This window comes from Myotis myotis, unplaced genomic scaffold, assembly GCF_014108235.1.
Source record: "Myotis myotis isolate mMyoMyo1 unplaced genomic scaffold, mMyoMyo1.p scaffold_m19_p_17, whole genome shotgun sequence".
Classification (NCBI taxonomy): domain Eukaryota; kingdom Metazoa; phylum Chordata; class Mammalia; order Chiroptera; family Vespertilionidae; genus Myotis; species Myotis myotis.
Genome location: NW_023416321.1, coordinates 26655770 through 26679431, shown reverse-complemented (window position 1 = coordinate 26679431; position 23662 = coordinate 26655770). Strand labels below are relative to the sequence as shown.

General features: G+C 38.1%; 1 protein-coding gene across 3 annotated transcripts in view; it reads left to right on the top strand.

Annotated features, from left to right (window-relative positions):
* STXBP4 (syntaxin binding protein 4) overlaps nt 1-23662 on the top strand; it is a 121663-nt gene that overhangs the window by 503 nt on the left and 97498 nt on the right. For all 3 annotated transcript variants that reach the window (XM_036340523.1, XM_036340522.1, XM_036340521.1), the window contains exons 2-8: nt 4881-4956; nt 5429-5557; nt 7629-7761; nt 13611-13717; nt 13902-14121; nt 15287-15365; nt 20582-20676. In XM_036340523.1, the coding sequence (XP_036196416.1) occupies nt 5511-5557; nt 7629-7761; nt 13611-13717; nt 13902-14121; nt 15287-15365; nt 20582-20676 (681 nt within the window). In that variant the 5' untranslated portion in view covers nt 4881-4956; nt 5429-5510. The remainder of the gene's footprint in view (nt 1-4880; nt 4957-5428; nt 5558-7628; nt 7762-13610; nt 13718-13901; nt 14122-15286; nt 15366-20581; nt 20677-23662) is intronic.

Here is a 23662-nt window from a genome sequence, read left to right as displayed (position 1 = left end):
GCGACATCACCGCTGGTGGAGCCGGAGGGACGCCGTCCTTCCGAAGTTGGTGTAGAGTGGCCAGGATGCGAGGGTCATTTAAGGAGGGCCGGGAGGAAGCGGGGATGTTCATCTCGGGAAATAGATGTTCGGGGATGCGATAGCTTCTTCCGTTATCCCACCGGACGGACTAGACAGCAGAGCCGGTGTTGCTGTAACGGAAGCATCTCTTAGAAACTATATGAAGTCGCGGTGAAGAGCTCAGGTTCCGAGGTTCGGTCCGGATTCATCCCTGGGTCTGCACGTCGGCCTGGTGTCCTGGGGCCAGTTATTGGACCCCAGACTTCGTGACCTTTTAGGAGTGGTAATAGATTATGCGTGTAAAGTGATTTGCACAGTGCCTGAGACATAGTAAAAAATTAGTAAATGTCAGGCTTCCTTTCTAATGACCGGAGCTGCCTGAGAAATGATTTTCAGTTATTTACTTACTTATTTCACTGTTCCCGTGGGCCATACCCTGTTCAACCTACTAGGGCTACAACAGAGAGAAAGTCAGGATCACTTCTGTTATAGTCTTTTCTTCTGATGACTCAGGGGATGATCAATAACATTCAATCTGTACAATGAAGACAACGGAATAAGATAATGTAATTTTATTATTTTTTCTTTCAAAGGTAAACATTTTATTTTTTAGGAACTGCGTGCAACACATTTTCAAAGAGCCACATAAGAAAGCAAAAATGTCCCCTCATCCTGGAAATAAATTAGAAGGGCGTACAATTTCTTTTTAAATCATGACGCTTGGGAGTTTAGCACCAGCATGCAAAATAAACAGAAAAGGGGGAGGGGCATTTACTATATATTTCAGATTTCTTTGGTTGGGGTTCTTCCCAGGTGGTATTAATATTTCTTCTTTTGATTCATATTACCAAAACAGTAAAAACCAGGAAAAATACATATAAACTTCGTGATTGCTGAAATTGGGAAGGTTGCTCTCTTGTCTTCTGTGCAGGCATTCCTGGAAAAATTGGCTGACATTCTCTTTTTATATTTGTTTTGTAAAGAATAATTGTGCCAGGCCAGTGTGCCTCAATGGTTGAGCATCACCCTATGAACCAGGAGGTTGAGGTTCGATTCTAGTCAGGGCACATGCCCAGGTTACAGGCTCGATCCCCAGTAGGCAACTGACCTGTGATTCTCTCTCATCATTGATGTTTCTATCTCTTTCTCCCTCTCTCTCCCTCTCTGAAATCAATAAAAAAAATATATATATTATTTTTTTTTAAAAGCCAATAAAATCCAAGCACCCTTTGACTCTTTTCTACTCTGGCACAAAAGTCTCAAGATTATGTGATTATACAAATTTATTTGTTTTGTTTTATGAGAATGTTTGAAAATCTTTTCATCTGTATCTCCCTTAGTTCTTACACCAGATTGTCAGCTCTTTGGGGACGTGATCTGTCATATTTTAAATTTCTTACAGTGTAGACTCAAGCCCCATGCAAATGCTAATGTCACTGAAAGCAAGAGTACATTCCCTCCAACATTAGGTCACCTTTTCATGTAGCAACAGGTTGCAGTACATATAAATGCCAGTCATAGTGTCTTTGTCTCGGGTTCTATTATTTTATTTTGTTTTGTAATTGCAACTGAAACTATTCCTTTCCAAGGTACAATAATCTTGATAGCAATAAAGTGGTGTTGGCTGCAATTCTTGTGAGTCTGAGTCTGCTTGTGATAATGCATAAATAATTATGATAATGAATGCTACATAATGGATTCTGCCTGGAATGGAATGGGAGCACCTCAGGGCAAGACTAGTACAACCTTGTTCTGCAGGTAGTAGAGGTGTTGATTACAAACGAACTTAAAATATAAGGGGCTGGACTGAGATTTCAGACTTGGGCACCTTTAATTTGTAATGTCATTGCTCAGCCGTAAATGATTAATCCTTGTGAACCCTTTCTAGCTAGTTATCTAGTTAGATGTTAGATATGATAATGCCTAATTTTACATAGTAAGTAAAATAGGTTATTTTTATATAAATCATTTTGGGGGTGGGGACTGAGAAATGGTGAAGGTTGAAAAGAAAGAAAAAAGAAATTTTGAGTCACACAATGTTTCCCTGTTGGGTGTTATTGCTTTTCAGACTTTCTGAAGACTTACAGATTATAAAGATGTGTTATTTTTTAAATTTGGTTTCTAATTACTTTTTGGCATTTTAATGGCTAATATAAATTCAGGAAATTGCAATTTAAACCTTAGTATGTTAGTCACTGAGCTGTATTTTGTAACTGTTTATCTAATAAAGTTACTGGGTTCATTTGGCAATGTGAAATACCTAACAATCTGGCATTACAAACAACTGTTTATTTGGCAGCTGTATATTACAAGATTTTTCCTGTACCTAAAGGAGGAAGAGTAATGCATTTGAATAAATAGTAAGAAGTAGTGAATTCCAGTTTGCTTGAGACGAGGCTGAATATTCACTGTTTCCTAATAAATTAAAGCACACTCATGGCATGAAGCTGCCTTAGTAAGTCTTGATATCCTGGTTTCTTATTCTTGGCATCTTCCTTTAAGCCACATGTTTCAGGGGCTACTCCACGTAAAAGACTTCACGGGCTACGTTTATATGATTGATAGATAAGGTGAAATGAAAACAGAAATCATTCACCAGTATCTTTTATCAAGATCAGTGCCAGCTTCAAGGTTGTGTGCCTGTGCAGTTGCACAAGGACCTGCTTTTAAAAGGGCCACTGGCTCAGTTGGGCCTTGTATTTGGTTTAATGCTCTGCTGTCATGATCTTGAAATAATTTTTTTAACAGGGACTTGCATTTTCATTTTGTCCTGGCCCCAGGATACATATTATATTCCAAATGAACCATCTGACTGACGTTCTGACGTTCTGCTAAAGCTCAGTCAACCTAAAAGTAAGAGATAAGGAAAAAGGCCAATTCAGGTCTCCTGAGAATAGCCAGGTTGCATGAAGTAAGATCAAGTGAAAATCCAAACTCCTTTCCACAACCCATTACCCTAGTTCATCTTGACCCTGCCTATTTTTCTAACTTTATCTCCGATCTGTTTCTGTCTGCATTCACCAGGCTCCATCCACACTCCTCTTTTTATAAAAATGTATTTTTATTGATTTCAGAGAGGAAGGGAGAGGGAGAGAGAGATGGAAACATCAATGATGTGAGAGAGTTATTGATCGGTTGCCTCCTGCACTCCCCACACCCGGAGTCAAGTTTGCATCCCAGGCATGTGCCCTGATGGGGAATCGAACCAGGACCTCCTGCTTCATAGGTCGATGCTCCACCAGTGAGCCACACCTCCTTCTATGCTGTAAATGTCCCAAATTTATTTTGCTGCCTTGAGGCCTTTTCTCTGCCTGGAGTACTTTGTCCCTCAGCTTTTCTTCTGGCTGATCTATTATTCGGATCTTGGCTGAGACACCACTACCTGACCTAAATTAGCACTCCTCTCCCAGCCAAATTTGATTATACTATCCTTTGGTATCTGAAAGTTAGTTTATTTTGCTGTTTCCTTCTGCTTTTTAATATTTTTTAATTGATTTCAGAGAGGGAGAGAGAGATAGAAGCATCAATGATGAGAGAGAATCATTGATTGGCTGCCTCCTGCACGCCCCCTACTGGAGATGGAGCCTGCAACCTGGGCATGTGCCCTTGACCAGAATTGAACCTGGGACCCTTCAGTCCAGGCTGTCGCTCTATCTTATCAGCCAAACTGGCTATGGCTGCCGGTTCCTTTTTTTTAATTGTTTTTCTCCCATCACTAGAGGGTAAATGCTGTAAAAACAGGGACCTTGGATTGTTCAGTATAACACAAGCCCTTACATAGTGCCTGCATGACTGTGCTGAGTACATGTCTGGCGGGTGAGTGCGTGAGTGTGGCAAGCAGAAGGGAGTCAGAGAGTCTACGGAAACTTCCGAGAACAGTGAGCTGTGACTCTGACGAAGATCTCATGTTTCAAGAAATGTAGGACTCCTTTGAAGCCTTTCGGTATTTCCCACAGGATTGGGCTGTGTTACAGGCAGAGCTATGTGTCCACCCCCGAGACAGATGAGCAGCATTCCTGACTGTTTGGATTCCTGAAAGGGAAAAAATGCACGGGTAGCTGGAAAATGCCCCTGGGTACACAAGAAAGGAGATAGTAAAAGAACCCTCTGACCTTTTATATCTTTATTTTCTGAAACTTTAATGTCATTTAAGAAAAGATCAATTAAGTAAAGTCTACCCCAGGGAAGAGACTTATTCCTGATTTTTGTCAGTGTCCTTAAACAGCTGTAGGGTTATATAAATAGTTAATGCTCGCTTGAAGAATCTCTGATGTGATAAAGTGCACAAATTACCACTTTGAGTTCCACTTCCGCTGCCCTTTTTAACTGAAAATCCGATTTTTTAAAAAGTTAACTTGATTAAGGTATCATTGATTTATAACAACACATATTGAGGGTGAAATAATTTGCTAGGTTTTGACATGGGTATTCGTTTGGAAAACCATCACTATTGCCTAATATACCTATGAAGAAACGGGCTCAGAAAAGCCCAGCAGCGCAAATTGGAACCCAGGTGTATCTGAAACCAAGGTCCATATTCTAGGTTCTGCAGCCTGCATTCTAGCTGGGAAAACAACCAGTGACCGATTCTTATTTGGGTGGGGAAAGTACGCAATCTCTGTGACCCTCATTTCTTTAATGAGAGGATTGTGCTAACGGGTCCTAAAATCTTTTATAGCTTCATTTGTATACTCCGTTCTGTTTCTTATGAAGAGGTGGTAAATCTCTGTTCAAATATTTTTTAATTGAATGATACCACTGTTCTCTAATTTTTACAGTGGGTCTGTGAGAGAGATCAAAATACTTTTTTCTTTTCACAGGAAAATTTGAAGAAGCTTGTGGAGTAATATGAGTCAGACTAATCTAGGATCTGCAGGAAGTCCCTCATGATAGTCGGTGAGACAACAGGAATTTCTATTTTCTTCAACAGTGTGTTGTATCATTATTTTGCAGACATTCTGACTATAAACTTCCTAGCCTTGTGCTCAGAAAAGACATTTCCCTCCGTCTTTTATTATTATGTGCTTTTTACACTTACTAATGGTGGAAGCTATCGTAGTTACCTAAAGCTTCCCTGTATTCCTCACTTCTGTCAGCAGTGCAGCTTTCATATAGATGTAGATGTTATGATGATATAGGTATACCTCGATACCTTTATCTATGTCTCTATCTACAGTACTGTCTTTACATTTCTCAGATACGATGAGCAATGACTAAAATGACATGGCCCAAAATACATAAAATTCATCTAACATCTACACACAGGCACATATTGTTTATGTGCCAAATGCATGTAATGTTTTTATGCAAACTTATGGAGCACATTTGACTGTTCTAAGACATGACACTTTGTTTTCTGCCTCCCCAGTCTTAGGAAAAGAAGAATTTATAGACTCTTCATCATATTCTCATTTGCACGGCTGTTAAATGCAAGCTACTGTGGTGAAACCATGAATAAAAATTCATCTGCTGCAGTACCATCCGGTCTACTTGAAAAGTAATGGTTAAATTAAATTTAGTATGTTTTGAACTATCATAGTTTTAAATCTGTCAAATATTCGTGAGTGTCTGGTGGAAAGTGTTATACAGTTAACAACCTGTGGTCTAGGATAGCAGTAATGAGAAGTTGATCAATAATCACCTTTTAGTGTAAATCAGTGTAAAGGGAAAATTCTGCATTCCCTTTTAGAATTATTTTTCGAGACTGCTTTATAAAATTGATCTAATTTTTGAATATCTAAAATATTTTATAATTTCAGTATAAAAGTAACATAAGATTAACTTTTGCTGAGTAACAAACCACCTCCAAGTGCATTAAAAATACAAGCTTTTATCCTTTGCCATGAGTTTGTGATTAATTCTTCTGGTCTACACCTAATGATGTCAGGTGGCCTCATTCACATGTTCTGGGGCCTAGCTGGGAAGGCTGGATGATGGTTGCCTCTTTCCACCTGATCTCAGCTTCCAGGAGGCTAGTTCAGGCTTTTTTTCTTTCTTTTTGTTATTTCAGAGAGGAAGGGAGATAGAAACATCAATGATGAGAGGGAATCATTGATCGGCTGCCTCCAGCACGCCCCCCGCTGGGGATTGAGCCCACAACCTGGGCATGTGTCCTTGACCGGAATCGAACCCTGACCTCCTGGTTCATAGGTCAATGCTCAACCACTGAGCCACACCGGCCGGGCAGTTCAGGCTTTTTTATGTGGCAGTGGAATGGTCCCCAGGAGGAAGCACACGTGTTTGTCAAATGTCTATTTTCCTCACATTTGCTGGAGTACCATTGGCTGAAGCAATTTAAATAGTCAAGTCCAAATTCAAGGTATAGAGATGTAGACTTTACTTTTTAATGGAAGTAGCGGTAGAGTCACTTTCCAAGAGGCATGCAGACAGGGGTGGGAAGAATTGCCATTCTGCAGCATGTCACACCCACATAACAAGGCACATTCAGAGAAGGCTTGCTTTCATGCTTGTCCTTAACTCTGCGGCCTCATTTCTCGCCTAGATAACCATTTTTATTCTTGTGGTTTTTTCAGTGCTTCTTTTTACATATACATATAAATATACATAAAGGTTATATATGTGTATATATGTCCATGAACCACATAATTATATATATGTTTTCTCAAAGTGATTAATTCTTTACTAGCTTCTGCTCTACATTAGACATCTACTGTTGCTTACATGGTGAACAAGTGTGTACCAGCCGTTTGACTCAGGTTCACAGGTCTTCCCTGGAGAAGGGTGTCCGGCTAGTTAAACTCAGGGGGCCTTTCCCTGATGCTTCCTCCTCTGACCACTGGAAAGGTCCGGTCTCCAAGCGGCACCAGCCAGGCCTAGCTGCAGAATGTGCACAGAGTTCCATGTCTTGGTGCTGAGCAGCTCAGCACAGAACTTTTTCCAACTACTTAGTGCAAATCAAGCCCATAAGAGAAAGTCAATGCTCTGACCAGAGTGTTCTAAGATGTAACTTGGGGGGATACCTTTCACAGAACATTTAGACACGCTCTCTTTTCTGATGGCATTGCTCTTACGTCTGATGGAAATCACAGCTGGAGCAGTGCTTTGTACCAGGAAAATACTTCTCCCAATTAAAAGGATAAACTTTTTTTTTGGTAATTCAAATGGAGGTTATATTTCTTTTGCTTTAAATGGCCACTTTTACTTTAAAGTCACTTACCTCACTCATTAAAATGTCTAGTATTGGAATTGTTCAATATTAAATAGTCTAAAAATCAATAAAAGCAAATCTTTTCTATCACCTTTAATAAATTTTTAAAATTTATCTCTATTATATTTTTGAACTATTTTTGTTTGTTCCCCAAAGAAATAAGCATTATTGCTGTATTTTTTTTTTTTTATGGTTTGGTTGTTTTGTAGAGAAAATGAAAGTTACAGATGAGACAATCCATTTGATTGCTTTTGTTTCACCATACTTTTTAACATGTAGCTGCTGGAATGTACTGAGTACTTTGAGTCATCTAGATCCAAGAATTTCATTCAACAAGTAGCTTAAGGAGAACCTCGTAAGATCGCTTGTAACCTGTGAGTGCTAATTTACTTTATCTTAGGGACCCTGCCTTGCAGATGATTACCGTTACCAAGGAAACAGGCCTCGGTCTGAAGATCCTCGGAGGAATTAACCGGAATGAAGGTCCCTTTGTGTATATTCAGGAAATCATTCCTGGCGGAGACTGTTATAAGGTAAAAATGAAAATTTAAAAAAAAACCTTCACCAAAAAGAACAAAACCATTAGTAACAAGGTTTGTTTTCTGTCTCATCAGTCTAGTCTTAATATTAGCTGAATGTCCCCTGTGGACAAAGGAACTGGAAAATAGGCCTGTTACCCTCAAGGAGCTTTGCCCTAAGAATGAATATGAAATAAAATGTGAAAATAACAGCCTTCAGGCTATCACTAAAGGTTATAGATTTTTAATTTATGCTATTCAACTCTTATCCTATTTTTGGTTAAGAGAAATTATATTTGAAGACGTGTTGTTATCTCTAGTCTGCTCGGAGTTCGGACTAATTTGGATCACTTATGCTTGAAGTATATTCATTTCGCCTATCCTAAATGTAAAACAAAATAAACACAAACACTCAGCAAATAAAATTCATTCATTTTAAATTTACTATAATTTTTGTTCAGCTTGTTAATTATATCATTAATTACTTGCTCACATGAGAAATTAGATTTAGAATTAAGATGAGAGAATATCCTTTTTTAGGAATTAGAATGTCTTACTCTTCTCTTTAAGGCCGTGGTTCTCAACCTTCCTAATGCCGCGGCCCTTTAATACAGTTCCTCATGTTGTGGTGACCCCCAATTTCATTGTTACAAATTGAACATAATTAACCCTTTTCAGTCCAACGTCGAGGCTGACTTGACAGACCAGGCGCTAGGAGCAGGTCCAACGTCAAGGCTGAGGTCGACACTGCAAACCGGTTCAACATTCAATCCCGTCAATTACTTTGGACCAGACTGTTTGAATTCCAAAAATAAAATTGGACCACAAAGGGTTAAAGCATAGCGATTAATCACAAAAACAATATGTAATTCTATATGTGTTTTTCGGTGGTCTTAGGCGACCCCTGTGAAAGGGTTGTTCGACCCCCAAAGGGCTCGCGACCCACAGGTTGAGAACCGCTCCTTTAGGTAAGAAATATGTAAATCGTTAGTCCCTTTTTCCTTTGGTTGCTAGGAGGCTCAGACCCAAATCTGAAGCACAATACCAGCAACTTAGTTAACAAACTGGTTACTATATTTGCGTTCTCATTTCTCTTGGATTTTATTTGCTATTTTTGTTTTACTGCTGTGTCTTATATATGTCTTTTATTGAAAAGTGGCCCCAGTGCTTTTTGGAAATAGGATATAAAGAATTTAATAAAACATCCTATTTATATCAAATTGTATAGTATGAGAAAGGATTCTCTTATTAGGTTTGTTCATATTGTTGTTTCTTATTCTACTTGTTTTGGTTGAATAAATACACTTACTCTTATCCCTGTTCCCACCCCAAACACTTGTTTAGCAAGCAGCTTATCTCTTTTACTGGATTTTTTTTCTTTGTTAGGGAAAAAAGTCAGTTTTACTAATAACTTCAAAAATAATAGAAATGATTTTGTTTCAGACTTGTTGAGATAATAAGGTATCTTCCAAACGCATGAGTTATAAGTATTATACAGTAAGTTTGTGATATGATAATGATATAAATTTTGGGCCATTGAATTTAAATTATTAACCAAATAGGAACATATTTAAATGCTAAATTTAAACAAATTCAAGCAAAAATGAATTTTTCTTTTAAGAACTGAAATGTTTAGTACTACTTTAGTTTTGAAGCTGAGGTGTGTGTGTGTGTGTGTGTGTGTGTGTGTTCAGGATAGCTAAGGTATTTCCTAGATTGAACTTGATATAATGTAATAACAGATCATTGTACCTAACAAGTGACAAGAATTTGCTTTTAAGACAAGCATCAACTTGTGCTTTTATATTCCATGAAAAATAGTGGTAATTAAAGTAATAAATTGATGTCAGTGGCGTGGAGTGGCTCTTAATCAGCTGTCAGTGATAGCAGACCAAGAAATTATATTCATAATAAAAACTTTCTCTTACTGGTTTCCTTAGAATTTCCTGTTTGAAAGGGAATTAATAAAAGCAAAACCCTGTAATGGACTATATTGCATATTTACCACTAGAGGGCAGCACAGAGCTGTTAATGTTCTTTGTACCTGGTCCTCTCCAGGCAGCCAAAATAAAGAAAGGTGTAGTAGACAGAAGAATAAATAAGTTGGCAATGCTTACATTACTTTTTGTGTACTTTCTCATGATGGATAGTTATATGCATATTTACTCTGCAAATACAAAATGGATGCTCTTTTATTTTTAAACATTTTAAATTGATAATAGTAGCATTCACTGTGTTCTAAATACTGTATTAGAATGCTAATAAACACCTAATCCGCACAAAACTTCTGCATGGTAGGTATATTCAGAATAGGGAACACAGGCTATAAGGTTATCCTTGTTAAGTTAACCTTATTGAACAAGTTAACCAAATTGAACAATTGTTAATATTTTAAATGCATATGAGTCCTTTGACTTGCTCTAATTTTAATGTATTGCTTCAGAACTAATAAAATAGGCAATTTCAAGCCTATAGATGGACCAGGGCTTTGTTGGTAAATAGGACCAAGGCCTCAGGATGGCAAAGGGTAGAAAGCACTCCCATTGGTGGAGCTAAAGGGGTAGCAGCCAGGAGGGCTCACTTTGCAGTGCCGCGCTCTTTCCTCCTTTGCCATGATTTATTTCTGTGAAAGCCACCTTAATTTCGTGGACCTTATTCATTTATTGTGGACTTAGGTACCTGGCACTATGCTGGGGGAGCAACCATGACAAGGGCATAATTCTGGCCAGCCAAGAGAATTGGTGCTGCTGGTTTGGGAGATGCTGAATTAATTTGCTCTCATGGGAGCAAAAGAATATAAGGAGAGTAAAAAACAAGGGCAGCACAAAGTCAGTGCAGTAATACAGGTACGTAAAAGAGCTTTCGGAGCAAAGAGAAAGGAACAATTAAGTAAATGCAGGGAGTCAGGGAAAACTCACAGCAGAGATGTTTGAGGCTGGCTGTGAAGTTAAGTGAGAGTTCATCAGCTAGAGAAGTGGCAGGGTGGGCGGTGTCATTCGAGATGGAAATTAGTACGTGTAAAAGCATTAGGGGTTGAAGAACATTTTCTGAAAATAGAACGAAGAATTCATATGCCGAGAAGGGAAGTTGGATGATGAGGCTAGAAATAGCAGGCTGCAGCTAGTTTGTTTTGCTGGGTTTGGGAAGTTAAGGAGTTTCAACTTCTCTACCAGTGGGCAGTCATCACAGGCTCTTAAGTTAGGAGTAACAGGATTAAATTCGCTATCAGTGTAAAAATTGCCCATAACAGATTTGGGATTCTGATTCTACTCACCTGTATTTAACACCTACATGTGCTTGATTTTATATATATTATTTAATGATGGCATCAACCTTGTGTGACAGGTATTTATCCCTACTTTACAGCTAAGAAAGTCGGGTCTCGTGGAGGTTAAACCACTGACTCAGATTCACATAAGTAGCTGGTGATAAAAGAAGGGCACCTCCAGTGGACAGCTGATGGCAGCATGGGAAAGGACAAAGGCTTGCAAAAACATCCCTTAGTAGTGAGGAATAGTGAGCTAGTTACATCGGAGTCAGACAAGTAGATGGTTTCTGATAAGATAACAAGTTATTTAGAAAACGATGTACCAGTCTTTATAATCTGAAATGGACAGTGTTGGTAGTTTCTAATATAAGCATCTCAGTGGTCAGGAATGCATTATTACTGCATCTTTACAGATGTCAACCTGAAAGATTTCAGACTCTGAAGTCGGGCACATGAAAGTGCTTGGCACCTTGCCCATCGTGTTGTCTCGTTGCTCAGTAACTGCTGAGTCAGGATCGAGACAGCATGGAAGAGGCCTCTGAAGTTAGCATCTTCTCACACACAATGCGGCTGGTTCAGAATTCACTGGTTTGGGATGCCAGACACTTACAGAAATAGCTTTGTTTTAGTTTGCAGGTTCTGACTTTTAAGCAAGTTCAGAAATTCACATGATCAGCTAAGATTTTATTCTAGGAAGCAAAGAAAAGAAAAAACCACCACCACTGTAGATACATTTTAGAAAGAAAAGATATATAGAAACACCAGAAGCCATAGTCGGAAGGCATTGTTCTTCCCGTCTCCCCTGACTCATGTCCTGCTTGAGAATGCTGTTCAATGCATCAGTGGACTTTACTATAAGATGTGTTTAGCTGCCTATACAAGGGCTCTTCCCTCTGTGCTGCTGATACCGTACAGCCCGAGAGGAGGCTGTGAGAGGTCGCAGGTCAGCCTGAACCCTGTTGCCTACGTCTGTTCTCTGTAGCCCTTTTCTCTGCAGCCCTGACAACCAGCTTTGATTTCTGTAAGATACATAGATACAGGAGTTGCCTCAGACGCCAGAATTCAGTTCTGCGTTCCCTGTGGAGGAGGTCGTGTGCCTCCCCATCTCCTACCTTCTCTCCCTCACCCCTCCCTCCCTCTCATTGTTTGTGAATCTCTAGCTAGCAAGCCACAGAGCTGAAGTGTGAGTGCAGGTCTATCTGTTTGCCCAGCCTGTGGTCCTTCCACCCCACCCACTGCCTCTGGGAGCTCCTGCCCAAATGAAAGGCCGTTGAGTTGCCATCTGCCATAGAGTCATCACTATAGAATTTCCCCTTTTCAAGGAAGTTAAATAGAAGGAACTGAATACCAAGAATGCTTAGGTCAACACAAAGTAACCTAATATTGACTATCTACCACCCCGTTTCTAGAAGAACCTTTCTTTCCTTGTCAGTGACCTTTACATGGTTTGCTCCAATGAAGCAGGGTTTTCTTCATTTCCTCCTTTTCCCCCCTAAATTGTTGCCAGGCTTTGGCACAAAAGTCAATAGTAAGGTAGTCAATACATGTCAGTTCCAACCTATGTTATTAAACTGATACTAATGAGGAATTATTTTTGCAGATTCCAAATGGTCTATAGTTGGATTTAACAATAATGTTTATTTCATTTTACTAGTTAATTGATTTATTTTAAAATCAGATTTAAAATTCTCTATTGGATCTTTACTTTGAATACCTGATTTGGAGTATAGAACCCAAATATAATTTAGGTAGTTAGGGGTATTGTCGGGCAAATGACATGAACTTTCTTTTTGGTGGGGATGGATCACTTTTCTTGTTTAGAGTGCAATATTTGACGCATTCAGAAGGATATTGGGAAATATATGGAACTTATGAAGCATAATGATAAATGAACATCTACAAATCCACTTAGAGTTCAGCACTTGACTTAATGAGAAAGTTTAAGTACCATTGAGACTTCCTGTGTGCTTTCCCCATCACATTCTCCACCCGCCCTCCCCTAAATAAGCACTCTGGAGTTTTGTTTATTCTTCCCTAACGTTTATTCGCCTTATTATTTTACAGCCTGTGGCCAAATGGTTGATTTTCTTGTTTGTTACCATTTCACCTTAACCTTGAGTGAATGCATGATTGTCCTCAAACTAAAGTTAAGCATATTAAGTTGCACACTAATGCACATGAGTGTCTAAATATAGTCTGGATATGCTTGATTTAAATGCATATGCAACCAAATTCTGTAATACGATTTGAACCCAGGCAATACGCAACTGTGTTTACTAACCTTACAAAATCAGCTCTTTCATTTCACTGAACATGTAGAATCCCTGTGGTGAATACTTTCTCCACATAGCTTAGTCTTTTTCAGCATTACTGTTGTGTTTTGCTCCCCATACATTAATCAAATGGAAGGAGGAAAATAATCATTAATCAAATGGAAGGAGGAAAAAAATCACTTATGAATATAGCAGTTGTGTGTTATGATCTCTGATTTTGCTCTTTAAGACATTCTTCACTAAAACTTTTCTTGCTTTAATTGCATCAATTTTTTTAAAACCATCCTTATTCATTTCTTTAAAAATGTTACTCTTTTTGTTAGGATGGACGTTTGAAGCCAGGAGATCAACTTGTCTCAGTAAACAAGGAATCTATGATTGGTGTATCATTTGAAGAAGCAAAAAGCATAATTACCCGAGCCAAGTTGAGGTAACTATTCTATTCACAGGATAAAAGGAATCATTTAGCATGGCTCCTTAAAATAGTAATTTTTAAGATGTCGTAAGTACTTGAGACCCTAAAAGAATATTTTGAAGTAATATGTGAAATATTTTAGAATTAAATTGTACTATATCCATAATACATTCATAAAGTGTTTTCTTATTAATGCTAGGTCAGAACCTGCTTGGGAGATAGCATTCATAAGACAAAAATCGGATGGCAGTCACACAGAAAATCCACCGTGTACACCCCTTTTACAGACCTCTGGAGAATATGGACCTCCAGCTTCAGCATTTAATCTTCTTTCTTCTCCCCCTGAAATACCGATTCCAAAGACCTCATCTACCCCCAAAACTATAGATGCTATTTTACCTTCTTTGAAGGGAAATCAGGTACTCTTCCATTTCTGCTTTCTTATGTAGTCCATAAATCCCCCATATGTTTTTTATATTTGCCATATACATCGAGAATTATCATTTTGGTAATACGTTGTCTTAGCAAACTGGTATTTCCTTGATTTTTTTTTTTTTAAAGATTTTTATGCTGTGCTGTCAATAAATACAATTTACTCAAGTCAGTGTGTCTTTTGCCCAGAAAACTATGATCAGGAATGGCATCACCAAGATACATGTAGATATCACTTGGAACTATGTTAGGAATATCACATATGTTTTCAGACGGTCATTAGTACGATCCAGTACATTATTATCTCTGTTTCCTGCTTGACTAAAGGCAGGCAGTATTCCTTCATGTTCCTCAGCTTCTTTCCCACACACAGAGTAATCTCTGCCACGCAGTGTGGGTGGGTATGTTCCTCATGTGTGGCTACTAGGATATCATTCACCCTCGCAGACACACAAAGGGGGGTTTCTGCATCAAAATCAATACAATTAATAACTACTTGCTGCAGTAGCCTAATAAATCAAAGTTATAAAGTAAAGAGTATGTAGTCTTTAAGTGTGTGCTAGCTATAAAGTAAAATAGGAAACTCAGGTCGGCTTTCAGTCAGTGAAATACAATTTGTCAGAGGTAACTTCAGTTACTGGTATATGCTAATCAGATACAGGGTCTAAGATTTTCTGTCAGCCCCTGATACTTTTTCATTTGGGGTGATAACCTTTTCATGGCTTATCTTGTTGTCCTCATTTGGGGTGATAACCTTTTCAACGACAAGGTACATGGCCTATTTTGTTGTCCTTGGATGGTAGAGCTGAAAGCTGTTTTTACGTTTAATCTGAATTTCTTTGAAGATGGATTTACCAAATTTTTAGAGGTTTTATATTTTTTTGAACTAATGCTTTAGTCACTTTAGCCATTCTTTTTATGTTAACACTAGAGGCCCAGTGCACAAAATTCATGCACTAGTAGGGTCCCTACAGGCTGCTGGTCGCTCTCCCTTCCCCCAGCCGGCCCCACCCTCTGGTCGAACTCCCGGAAGAACTCCCAGTTGAGGGGACAATTTGCATACTACGCTTTTATTATATAGAAAGAGCTTCTAGTCTAGTCTTTGACCTTCTTTAGAAAATGAGATTTCAAGTTTCTCACTGTCTTTCATAGTTAAGAACTGGATACAAGAAAACAGAACAGACTTCAGTTGCTTCTTCGGACCACAGCCCTACAGATATGTCTAATACAGGTAAGTGCACACTTAATTCCTCTTTCCTATTATTTTTTGCAATGACTCTGTCTCTCTCAATGAGGAGTATGTAATGTGACTTAATAGACTTTAAGGAAGGATGCATTAAGTCTTCTTTCCCACAGTGAATAAAAGAGCAAAATGCATGCATTGTGCCATGGTCCCTGTCAGATTATGACTTTTACTGGAAATTTTCCTGAACAACCGTTAACATTTTCAAAGATGCATTAGAATAACAGTGCCTATGAAGCTGCAGCAATCAACTAACTGTTGAAACCAAGTAATGAAAACTCTTTCTAAATCAAGATTAGGTTGCCTTGCCCTTTTAGCAAAATGCTGGTGAGGTATATTAAATGCCCCTTTCAGAGAAATCATCGAAGGAAGCATTTTAAGAAAATAAATATTTTTGGGTGTGTTTTTAAGAGATTATATAGATGTAAATTAGAAAGAATATTAATATTGTAAATCCAGTGTTATTGGTTTTTAATTACCGTGGAATGATTTACTGACTGTTTAAAATAATAAAAGATTGTGTAAGCCACCCATAAGAGAAGGATTTTTATCAAGCTGTAAAGTGTATATTGTCTCAAAAATGAAGAAAAATTCCTTCCTTCAAATTATTTCCAAAAGTTAAGCACAAGTCAAAAGTCTATACAGGATGGGGCAAAAGTAGGTTATAGTAGTTCATACAGAAAACAATATAGTCCTATATAATAAAAGCCTAATATGCAAATCAACTGAATGGCACAACCACCGGTGGGACGACCGGTCGCTATGATGCGTACTGACCAACAGAGGGCAGACGCTCAATGCAGGAGCTGTCCCCAGCCCGCAGGCCCCAGGCCAACCAAGGTGGGTGCCAGCGGGGGGCCTCCCGATCACCCTGCCAGTCACCCCGCAGAGGGAAGCGACTGGCGACAGCGGCAGGGTAATGGGGGGCAGGCAAGTGGCATCAAGCCAGCCAAGGCAAGTGCCAGCGGGGGCCCCAATCACCCTCTGGTCACCCCTCAGATTGGCCCTGATTGCCAGCCAGGCCAAGGGACCCTACCCATGCACAAATTTCGTGCATCGGGTCTCTAGTTATTAATAAATAATAATACAAGAATAAACTTTCGCATGCTCACAAGTGTAAGCCTACTTTTGCCTCACCCTGTACTTATAGAAAAGTTCATTATATATGTCTAAATTATAATGCAAATTATTACCCATAGGTTTCAGTTTTTGATAGCATTATTTAGATCAGAATTACAAAATAAGGAATAGTTAGTATAAATTACATAGTGTCTTAGTCTGTTTGGGTTACTCTAACAAAACACCACAGACTGGGTAGCTTATAAACAACACATATGTATTTCTCACAGTTCTGAAGCCTGGAAGTCCAGGATCATGGGGCCAGCATGGTCCCGGTGAGAACTTTTCTCCGGCTGCAGGCTTTTCATCATCATGTCATCACGTGGTGGAAAGGGCTAGGGCAGTGGTCGGCAAACTCATTAGCAGAGCCAAATATCAACAGTACAACGATTGAAATTTGTTTTGAGAGCCAAATTTTTTAAACTTAAACTATATAGGTAGGTACATTGTTATTAACTTAATTAGGATACTCCTAAGTCTTAGGAAGAGCCACACTCAAGGGGCCAAAGAGCCGCATGTGGCTCGCGAGCCGCAGTTTGCCGACCACTGGTAGGGAACACTGTAGGATCCCTTTATAAAAGCACTAACCCCACTCATGAGGGCTCTATCCTCATGACCCAAGCACCTCCCAAAGGCCCGCCTCCTAGTACCATCCTCTTTGGGGTTAGGATTTCAGTATGAATTCTGCAAGGGCACAAACATTCAGACCATTGCATGTAGCTACCGTACTTAACAGGAATTCAGAGTAGATTCCATAGTAGTTTCCTCTGGTTTGGAGCAGTATTGACTCGGATGGTGGTAGCAATCTTTAGCCATAAATAATGTGCCTTTTTACTTAATGGGATTTGTTGACTATTAGAAATTTTATTAGTGCATTCCTGTCATATAATTATTTCCATGCTCTTGATATATTATTTTCTATTTTAAACTCTAACCTCACGTGAGCAAAAAAGATAAAAGAAGCAAACAATGGTCAGGAGACATTTGTGTAACATGCTTTTAAGGTTGAAAGTAATTGAACTACTCAACACCTCTCTTAGTCTTTTACTTATTCGGTAAGCACTTACTGAGTATGTCATATGTATGAAAACATGCTCCAGTAGAAATTATGAAAGAATTAGGATACTTTCCGTGAGATATTTAATTACATATTGTGAATAAAACATGGTGTTTTAAAAAAAACCTTCCTTATTCAGATTAGAAAAAGAAATGTGTGTGAGTGTGTTTATGTGTGTGTGTGTTTATGTGTGTGTGTGTTTATGTGTGTGTGTGCTTATGTTATCGAATAACTACTGTGTGAGTATTCTGTGTGAACTGAAGCAGAGTGTGGATGGACTTAGTACTCTAAGGAGCATCTACTCTTGTGGATGAATTACACATTTGAACAAATGGTATGAAGCCATGAGCAAAGTGGACTAAGGAGGGAAAGTAGTAAGTGGTGTAGGGAAGGCTCTGAATGGAAACTTATGTTGCCGACCTTAGGTTCTTGAGTCTCAATGTCATAGGAAGGAGCACTGAACTCAGTACAAGATGAAGCAGACAGACTTTATTGAAAAGAGCTTGTGCACTAGGAAGTGGACCAGAAGAGAGAAGTGACTCCCTAGGGGTTCTTGTGGATGGCTTATACAGGCGCCAGGGGTGGGTGTAGGGCCTGGAATGAGGAGGAAGGTGCTGTCCCACAGTGGTATTCTGGTGGCGGGTGATCCAGGGGTAGTCACAAGATGTTTTCTATGGTCAGTGGACCACTCAAAGGGTCTGTAAAATAATGCTTGCGCAAACGTTCTAGTTATTTTAAAGATTAATGAGTTTATATATGTAAAGTACTTCGTGCACTGTCTGACTAAAAGTAAGCATACATAAGAGCTAACGTGTTTTATTTCCACTGTTACATAGCATTTTTTAAAATACGTTTTATTGATTTCAGAAAGGAAGGAAGAGCTAGAGAGAGAGAGAAGCATCAATGATGAGAGAGAATCATTGATCAGCTGCCTCCTGCATGCCCACAACTGGGGATGGAGCTGCAACCCGGGTATGTGCCCTTGACCTGAATAAAACCCGGGACCCTTCAGTCCGCAGGCCGACACTCTGTCCACTGAGCCAAATCGGCTAGGGCAGTGGTTGGCAAATGGCGACTTGCGAGCCACATGCGGCTCTTTGGCCCCTTGAGTGTGGCTCTTCCTAAGCCTTAGGAGCACCCTAATTAAGTTAATAACAATGTACCTACCTATATAGTTTAAGTTTAAAAAATTTGGCTCTCAAAAGAAATTTCAATCCTTGTACTGTTGATATTTGGCTGTTGACTAATGAGTTTGCCGACCACTGGGCTAGGGCAACACAGGAAATTTTTCATCTTAGATATAGGAAAACGTAAATGAGAGTGCGTGCCTTAGTGCGTATGGATGGTGTGTGTCCCTGTGCCTCCCTCTCTCTTCCTGATCCCTCTCTCTCTCAACGCCTCTCCAAGTGTGCACTTAAACTTGAACTGAGTAGTGCACGCCCAGGGTTGGTCTTGGTCTGAGACCATAATTAGGTGAGCTTGGGTCCACCTAGTGTCAGTGTGCCTTAACTGTAGGTAGGCCAGGCACCAAGCTGAACGGCATTGTCAAGCCTCACAAGTCCAAACCTTAAAAATGAAAAATAATGTTAGACTTACCTGCTATGTGGTCTTTCATGCCATGCCACTCCGTGCTCCTCTTTTAGGCCACTCTTTGGTTTGGCAGAGAATTTCTCTTAAGGGTATTGAACCAAACTGAACTGAATTGAACAAGGGTCTGCCTGTCGAATGCACAGGAAAGCCAAACACTGAACATTGAGGAGAAATTAAAGCCATTTCATTGGTAGGGCACCAAGCAAGGAGAATGGGGAGCTGATTCTCCAGTTACATTAAGAGAAAAAAAATACACATATGGTATTTTTATCTCGTGGCCAACAATTAGGTAGCACATCAACAAAGGACACTTCGTTGCTTTTTCAAAATTGCAAAAATTCTTTTCTATTAAAATCAGTCTTTCTCACATTTGATTCCACTTGAAATTAAAAGTCAGTAGCCATTTTTTATCTTGACACATATAAGCTATATTCAAGATTTTACATAGAATGTTAACGATGTGTTAAAGGTTTAGAGGAAGACTATTTATTTTCATACGCGCTTCTTATGTTCTAAAGAGAATGCAAATCATTTTGTACTTAGAGACAGATGCTCCAAGAAATTAAAAAAAAAAATTAAAACACTGCATAAAGATGTGACATTTTAAAAAGTTTTTTTCTCTTCCTCGTTTCTATGTAGAACTAGTAAAATACCATTTGAAAGTGTATTTAGAATAGTGACAATTTAGATACAAGGATTGACGTGAATTATAGCAATTTGTTTTACAAACTCTGGCATATTAAAACGAATAATGTTTTCCAGTTCCTAGTCCTGGATGGCACCTGGTACCTTATCCACACAACCAGGACAAAGGCTTGTCTAAATAATCAGCCTCCATTGAAAAGGTGCCAAAGAATAATGGTATATAAACTCCAACTCTTGAAAGTCCATTTATACATCTTGAAATATAACCTTCTGTAAAATAAGAAATGGGATTTTGAGTTCAAGAAGTTATAAGTCCATTATAGTAATGTGTAAATTTGAAACCATCTGCATTTTTTAGTTTTTCTGTAGTACTTCCAGAACTCACATAACAAAACCACTTTTGCCAGCCAAAGAAATATCATGATCTATTTGAGTTTCTCATATGATTTTACTTATTTGGGAAGAAAAAAAAGACTTTTCATTTTACAATTAGGAAAGTGTTGTGATGACAGGGTCGTGGTAGTAGGATGTGTGTTTGTCTTTTAAATTAGTATTTCCATGGGACTTAATGCTGATTGGTCATCTTTTAATATCACATATTTTAGGGCTCAAGTGAAGCTTGTTTGTATGATGCATTTTAGACTTAACGAAAAACCCATGAAAACCAAAGTGAAAACTGCCAGCTGATTAACCAGGATTTTTTTTAACAGCAGGAGCTCAGAACGCATCCTGTCACATGAACATTTCTATTCCAATTAAATTTCCAATCACTGTGCACCCTGTTGTCTCCCAGATGCTGCCCCTGTCTGGACCGATAATTATGGACCACAAGGAAGGACGGTCTCCCTAAATCCCTCCGTTCGCCTTAAGGCAGAGAAACTGGAAATGGTAAATACTTTAAATGTCCATTTTTCTTCCATAAAACAACAGCAAGGAAGGCCTCTCATCTTGGAGAGGATAAAGGCCTGGAGCCATTAGTTTCTTGAGGTGCTGTTTTATGCAATGAAATGAATGGCAGTTTGGATTTAAATGAACTTATTCATGTTTGAGTTGGGCAGTTCATGTTGTTCACTAGTACAAAATAAAAATTAAACCTTTTGTCATTAAGTCGACATCCACATTCATCTGTTTCCTCCTGTGTATAAGACAAATGTGAATTCTTGCCGCGTGGAACCCAAGGACACATGGACTAAATTATGACAAAGTATAGTAGACTTCATATGTCAGAGCAATAAGTGCAAGTAATACTCCCATTTGTTCAATTTTTTAAAAAATAAAGGGAAACTAAATCCTAAAGAACCTTAATAGTCAGGTATTACTGACTATTAGGAAGATGGTAGCACTATACAAAAGGCACACAAAAAAGCCCCGGGGGGAGTAAAACATCGAGAGATTCTGTATGTAAAAGAAACTTAAGATGATTAAAAAGAAAAATTAAAAGTAAAAATGCATTTAAAACTGGTTTTTGTCCCGTTACTTGGGAGCTAACAGCAAAAATGTGCTATGTCTTATTTTTTTAATATAAAAATTGATACAGTGTTAGAGGCCCACAGCCTCTACTTTCCTATCATAATTTGTGGATGATAATGTTTTACATTTTAGGAAGAGTATGAAAATGCACATCTGGAATAAGCACACATTGCTCTTATTCCCATGTTCATACCTTTGCATGGTCCTATAGCAGCACCGTTTTCATTGCCAATTTGAATCTTCTCCATTACTCAAATTCTGACTCAACTCCAACTCCCCTGTCTAGACTTTGCTAACTATTGTGGTTAGAGCCAATATCGCCTTAGTTTGTACATCTGTACATCACTTTGTAGTTTCCTATAATCTTTTCTGTATCTTGCTTTATCAACGAGCTAAAGCTTCGTCACAACAGTTCCCATGTACCTACCACTGTTTAAACACCTGGTTTGTGCTCAGTGAAACTTTCCGATCCATTGGATACTTGAGATGTCTTTTTGATATTTTAAAACTCCTGAGTATCTTTTGCTAACTTGTACTCTCTTTTTCTTTTTGGGTAAGATGTAAGTTCTGGCTTACGGCAAAGTTTACAACCAGTTAATATTAACATTTTCAAAAAATAAAATGTTTGAGGTTTGAAAACATATTAATAACTAAAAATGGATAATTATTGGTTCTTAATGATGTTGGTTTAACATACATTTCTGAACATTCAAGATTTAATGCTAACCATTCGTCTGGATAAGGAGAAAATTATCCAGCTAAACACTGTCTGGCAGCCTTTATTCTTTCACTTGGTTTAAATTTTTTAGTGTAATTTTCTTAGAGATATGATTCTTAGAATATGAGTTACTTGACTACTGAATCAGAATTCCTGTTTTGACTTTCCTTTTAGCCTAAGCAAATTATTTTTTTAGAAAAATGAAACAGTAGTTTTACAGCTAAAGGAGCCCACATTCTTTGTAAATTCAGCTTCCCAGCTTTGATTCAAGATATTTTTAGTGACTATTCTGGAGAGCATTCCTTGTTTTCAGAGTTTGAAACTGTATTTTACTTAATAATTTCCCCCCTAAAATCCAAATTAGCATCTGTTCGCCCAATTATTTCCTAAGCTACTCTTCCTTTTTTGGATAGTTAGCTATTACTACCATAATATCTGTACCACTTTCATTTAAAATAGGTCCTTCTATTTTACTTGCTACTTTGTAGACAAATTCAACTTTATCATCCATTACATTTTTAACGTATTTTCTATTCAGTGATAGATATGGAAAATGTGATCAAGTATTTAAGATGTATTAAAACTATATCTTTATTTCTTCAACTTCTGTAAATATAGTGCATATGGTATCTAGAAAATGTGTGCTGTGATAAGATTTCACAAGGAAAAGGTGTTGACTGATTATGTGGTTATTAACTAATTACCCTACTTAGTGCAATTTTTAAGAAAGGCAGAGAGGTTAGAATTTGATGAAGGGCAGTACCTGTGAAGACATATGTATGAATGGCAGTGTTCTCAGGAAATCCTCTTTGTTTTTCTTGTCTAAGTAGATGATTTTAAATCAGAATCTCCTGGAAAGTGATTCCCAACATTGAATTCATTTTATTTTAATTCACTGTCTGAGAAAAAATGATTGCCTCTTTTCATGAATATTCTAAAAATGATTTTTTATATACAGATATTTTTATATAATTTCACCAGACTTATTTAGTGATATATTTTTTCATAGTATTTTTATAAGTACTGTGTGTCTCATCTGATCCTAACATTAAACTTATAAGCAGGTATGGTAAACATAGCAAATAGAAATACAGTTTATTAGTTGGCTTGAAGACACCTGTATGCTATCTATATTTTTGTACCTGGGAAAGATACTTTTGGATACAGGTGCCATTTCGCTGGTATTTACTTTACCTCTTGCCATTTCTGTAACATTTGAAGAAAGCTGTAGTGAGCAATGCGTACCCGATGTCTGATGATAGTTAATGAGATGTTCTTTGTTATTAGGCTGGGAAGTATGTGTCTAGTATTGTACAGAAGTAACATTTTTTTAAAATTCATCATCCAGACACCAGAAAACGTTAAGGACAGATATTGTCCAATTAATACATTTTTAAGGCTAAAAGATGACATTCAATAAATTATTAGAACCTACTTTATGATTAAACATAAGTTACTTGCAATTTAAATTCATGAGCTTGCCTCACTGACATGCTATATTCATTTAGAATAAATTCACATTCAACAAAACTTTCACCTATGACTAAGTTTAACTCTAGACCAATTTACACTGTGATTAACTGCATTTTGCAACTTTATTATTACTTGATATAATAAGAGTCACCATATGAGTACCTTCTGTGATAGGTGTCTTAATTGCATTATTTTTATAAAATTGTTTTTATA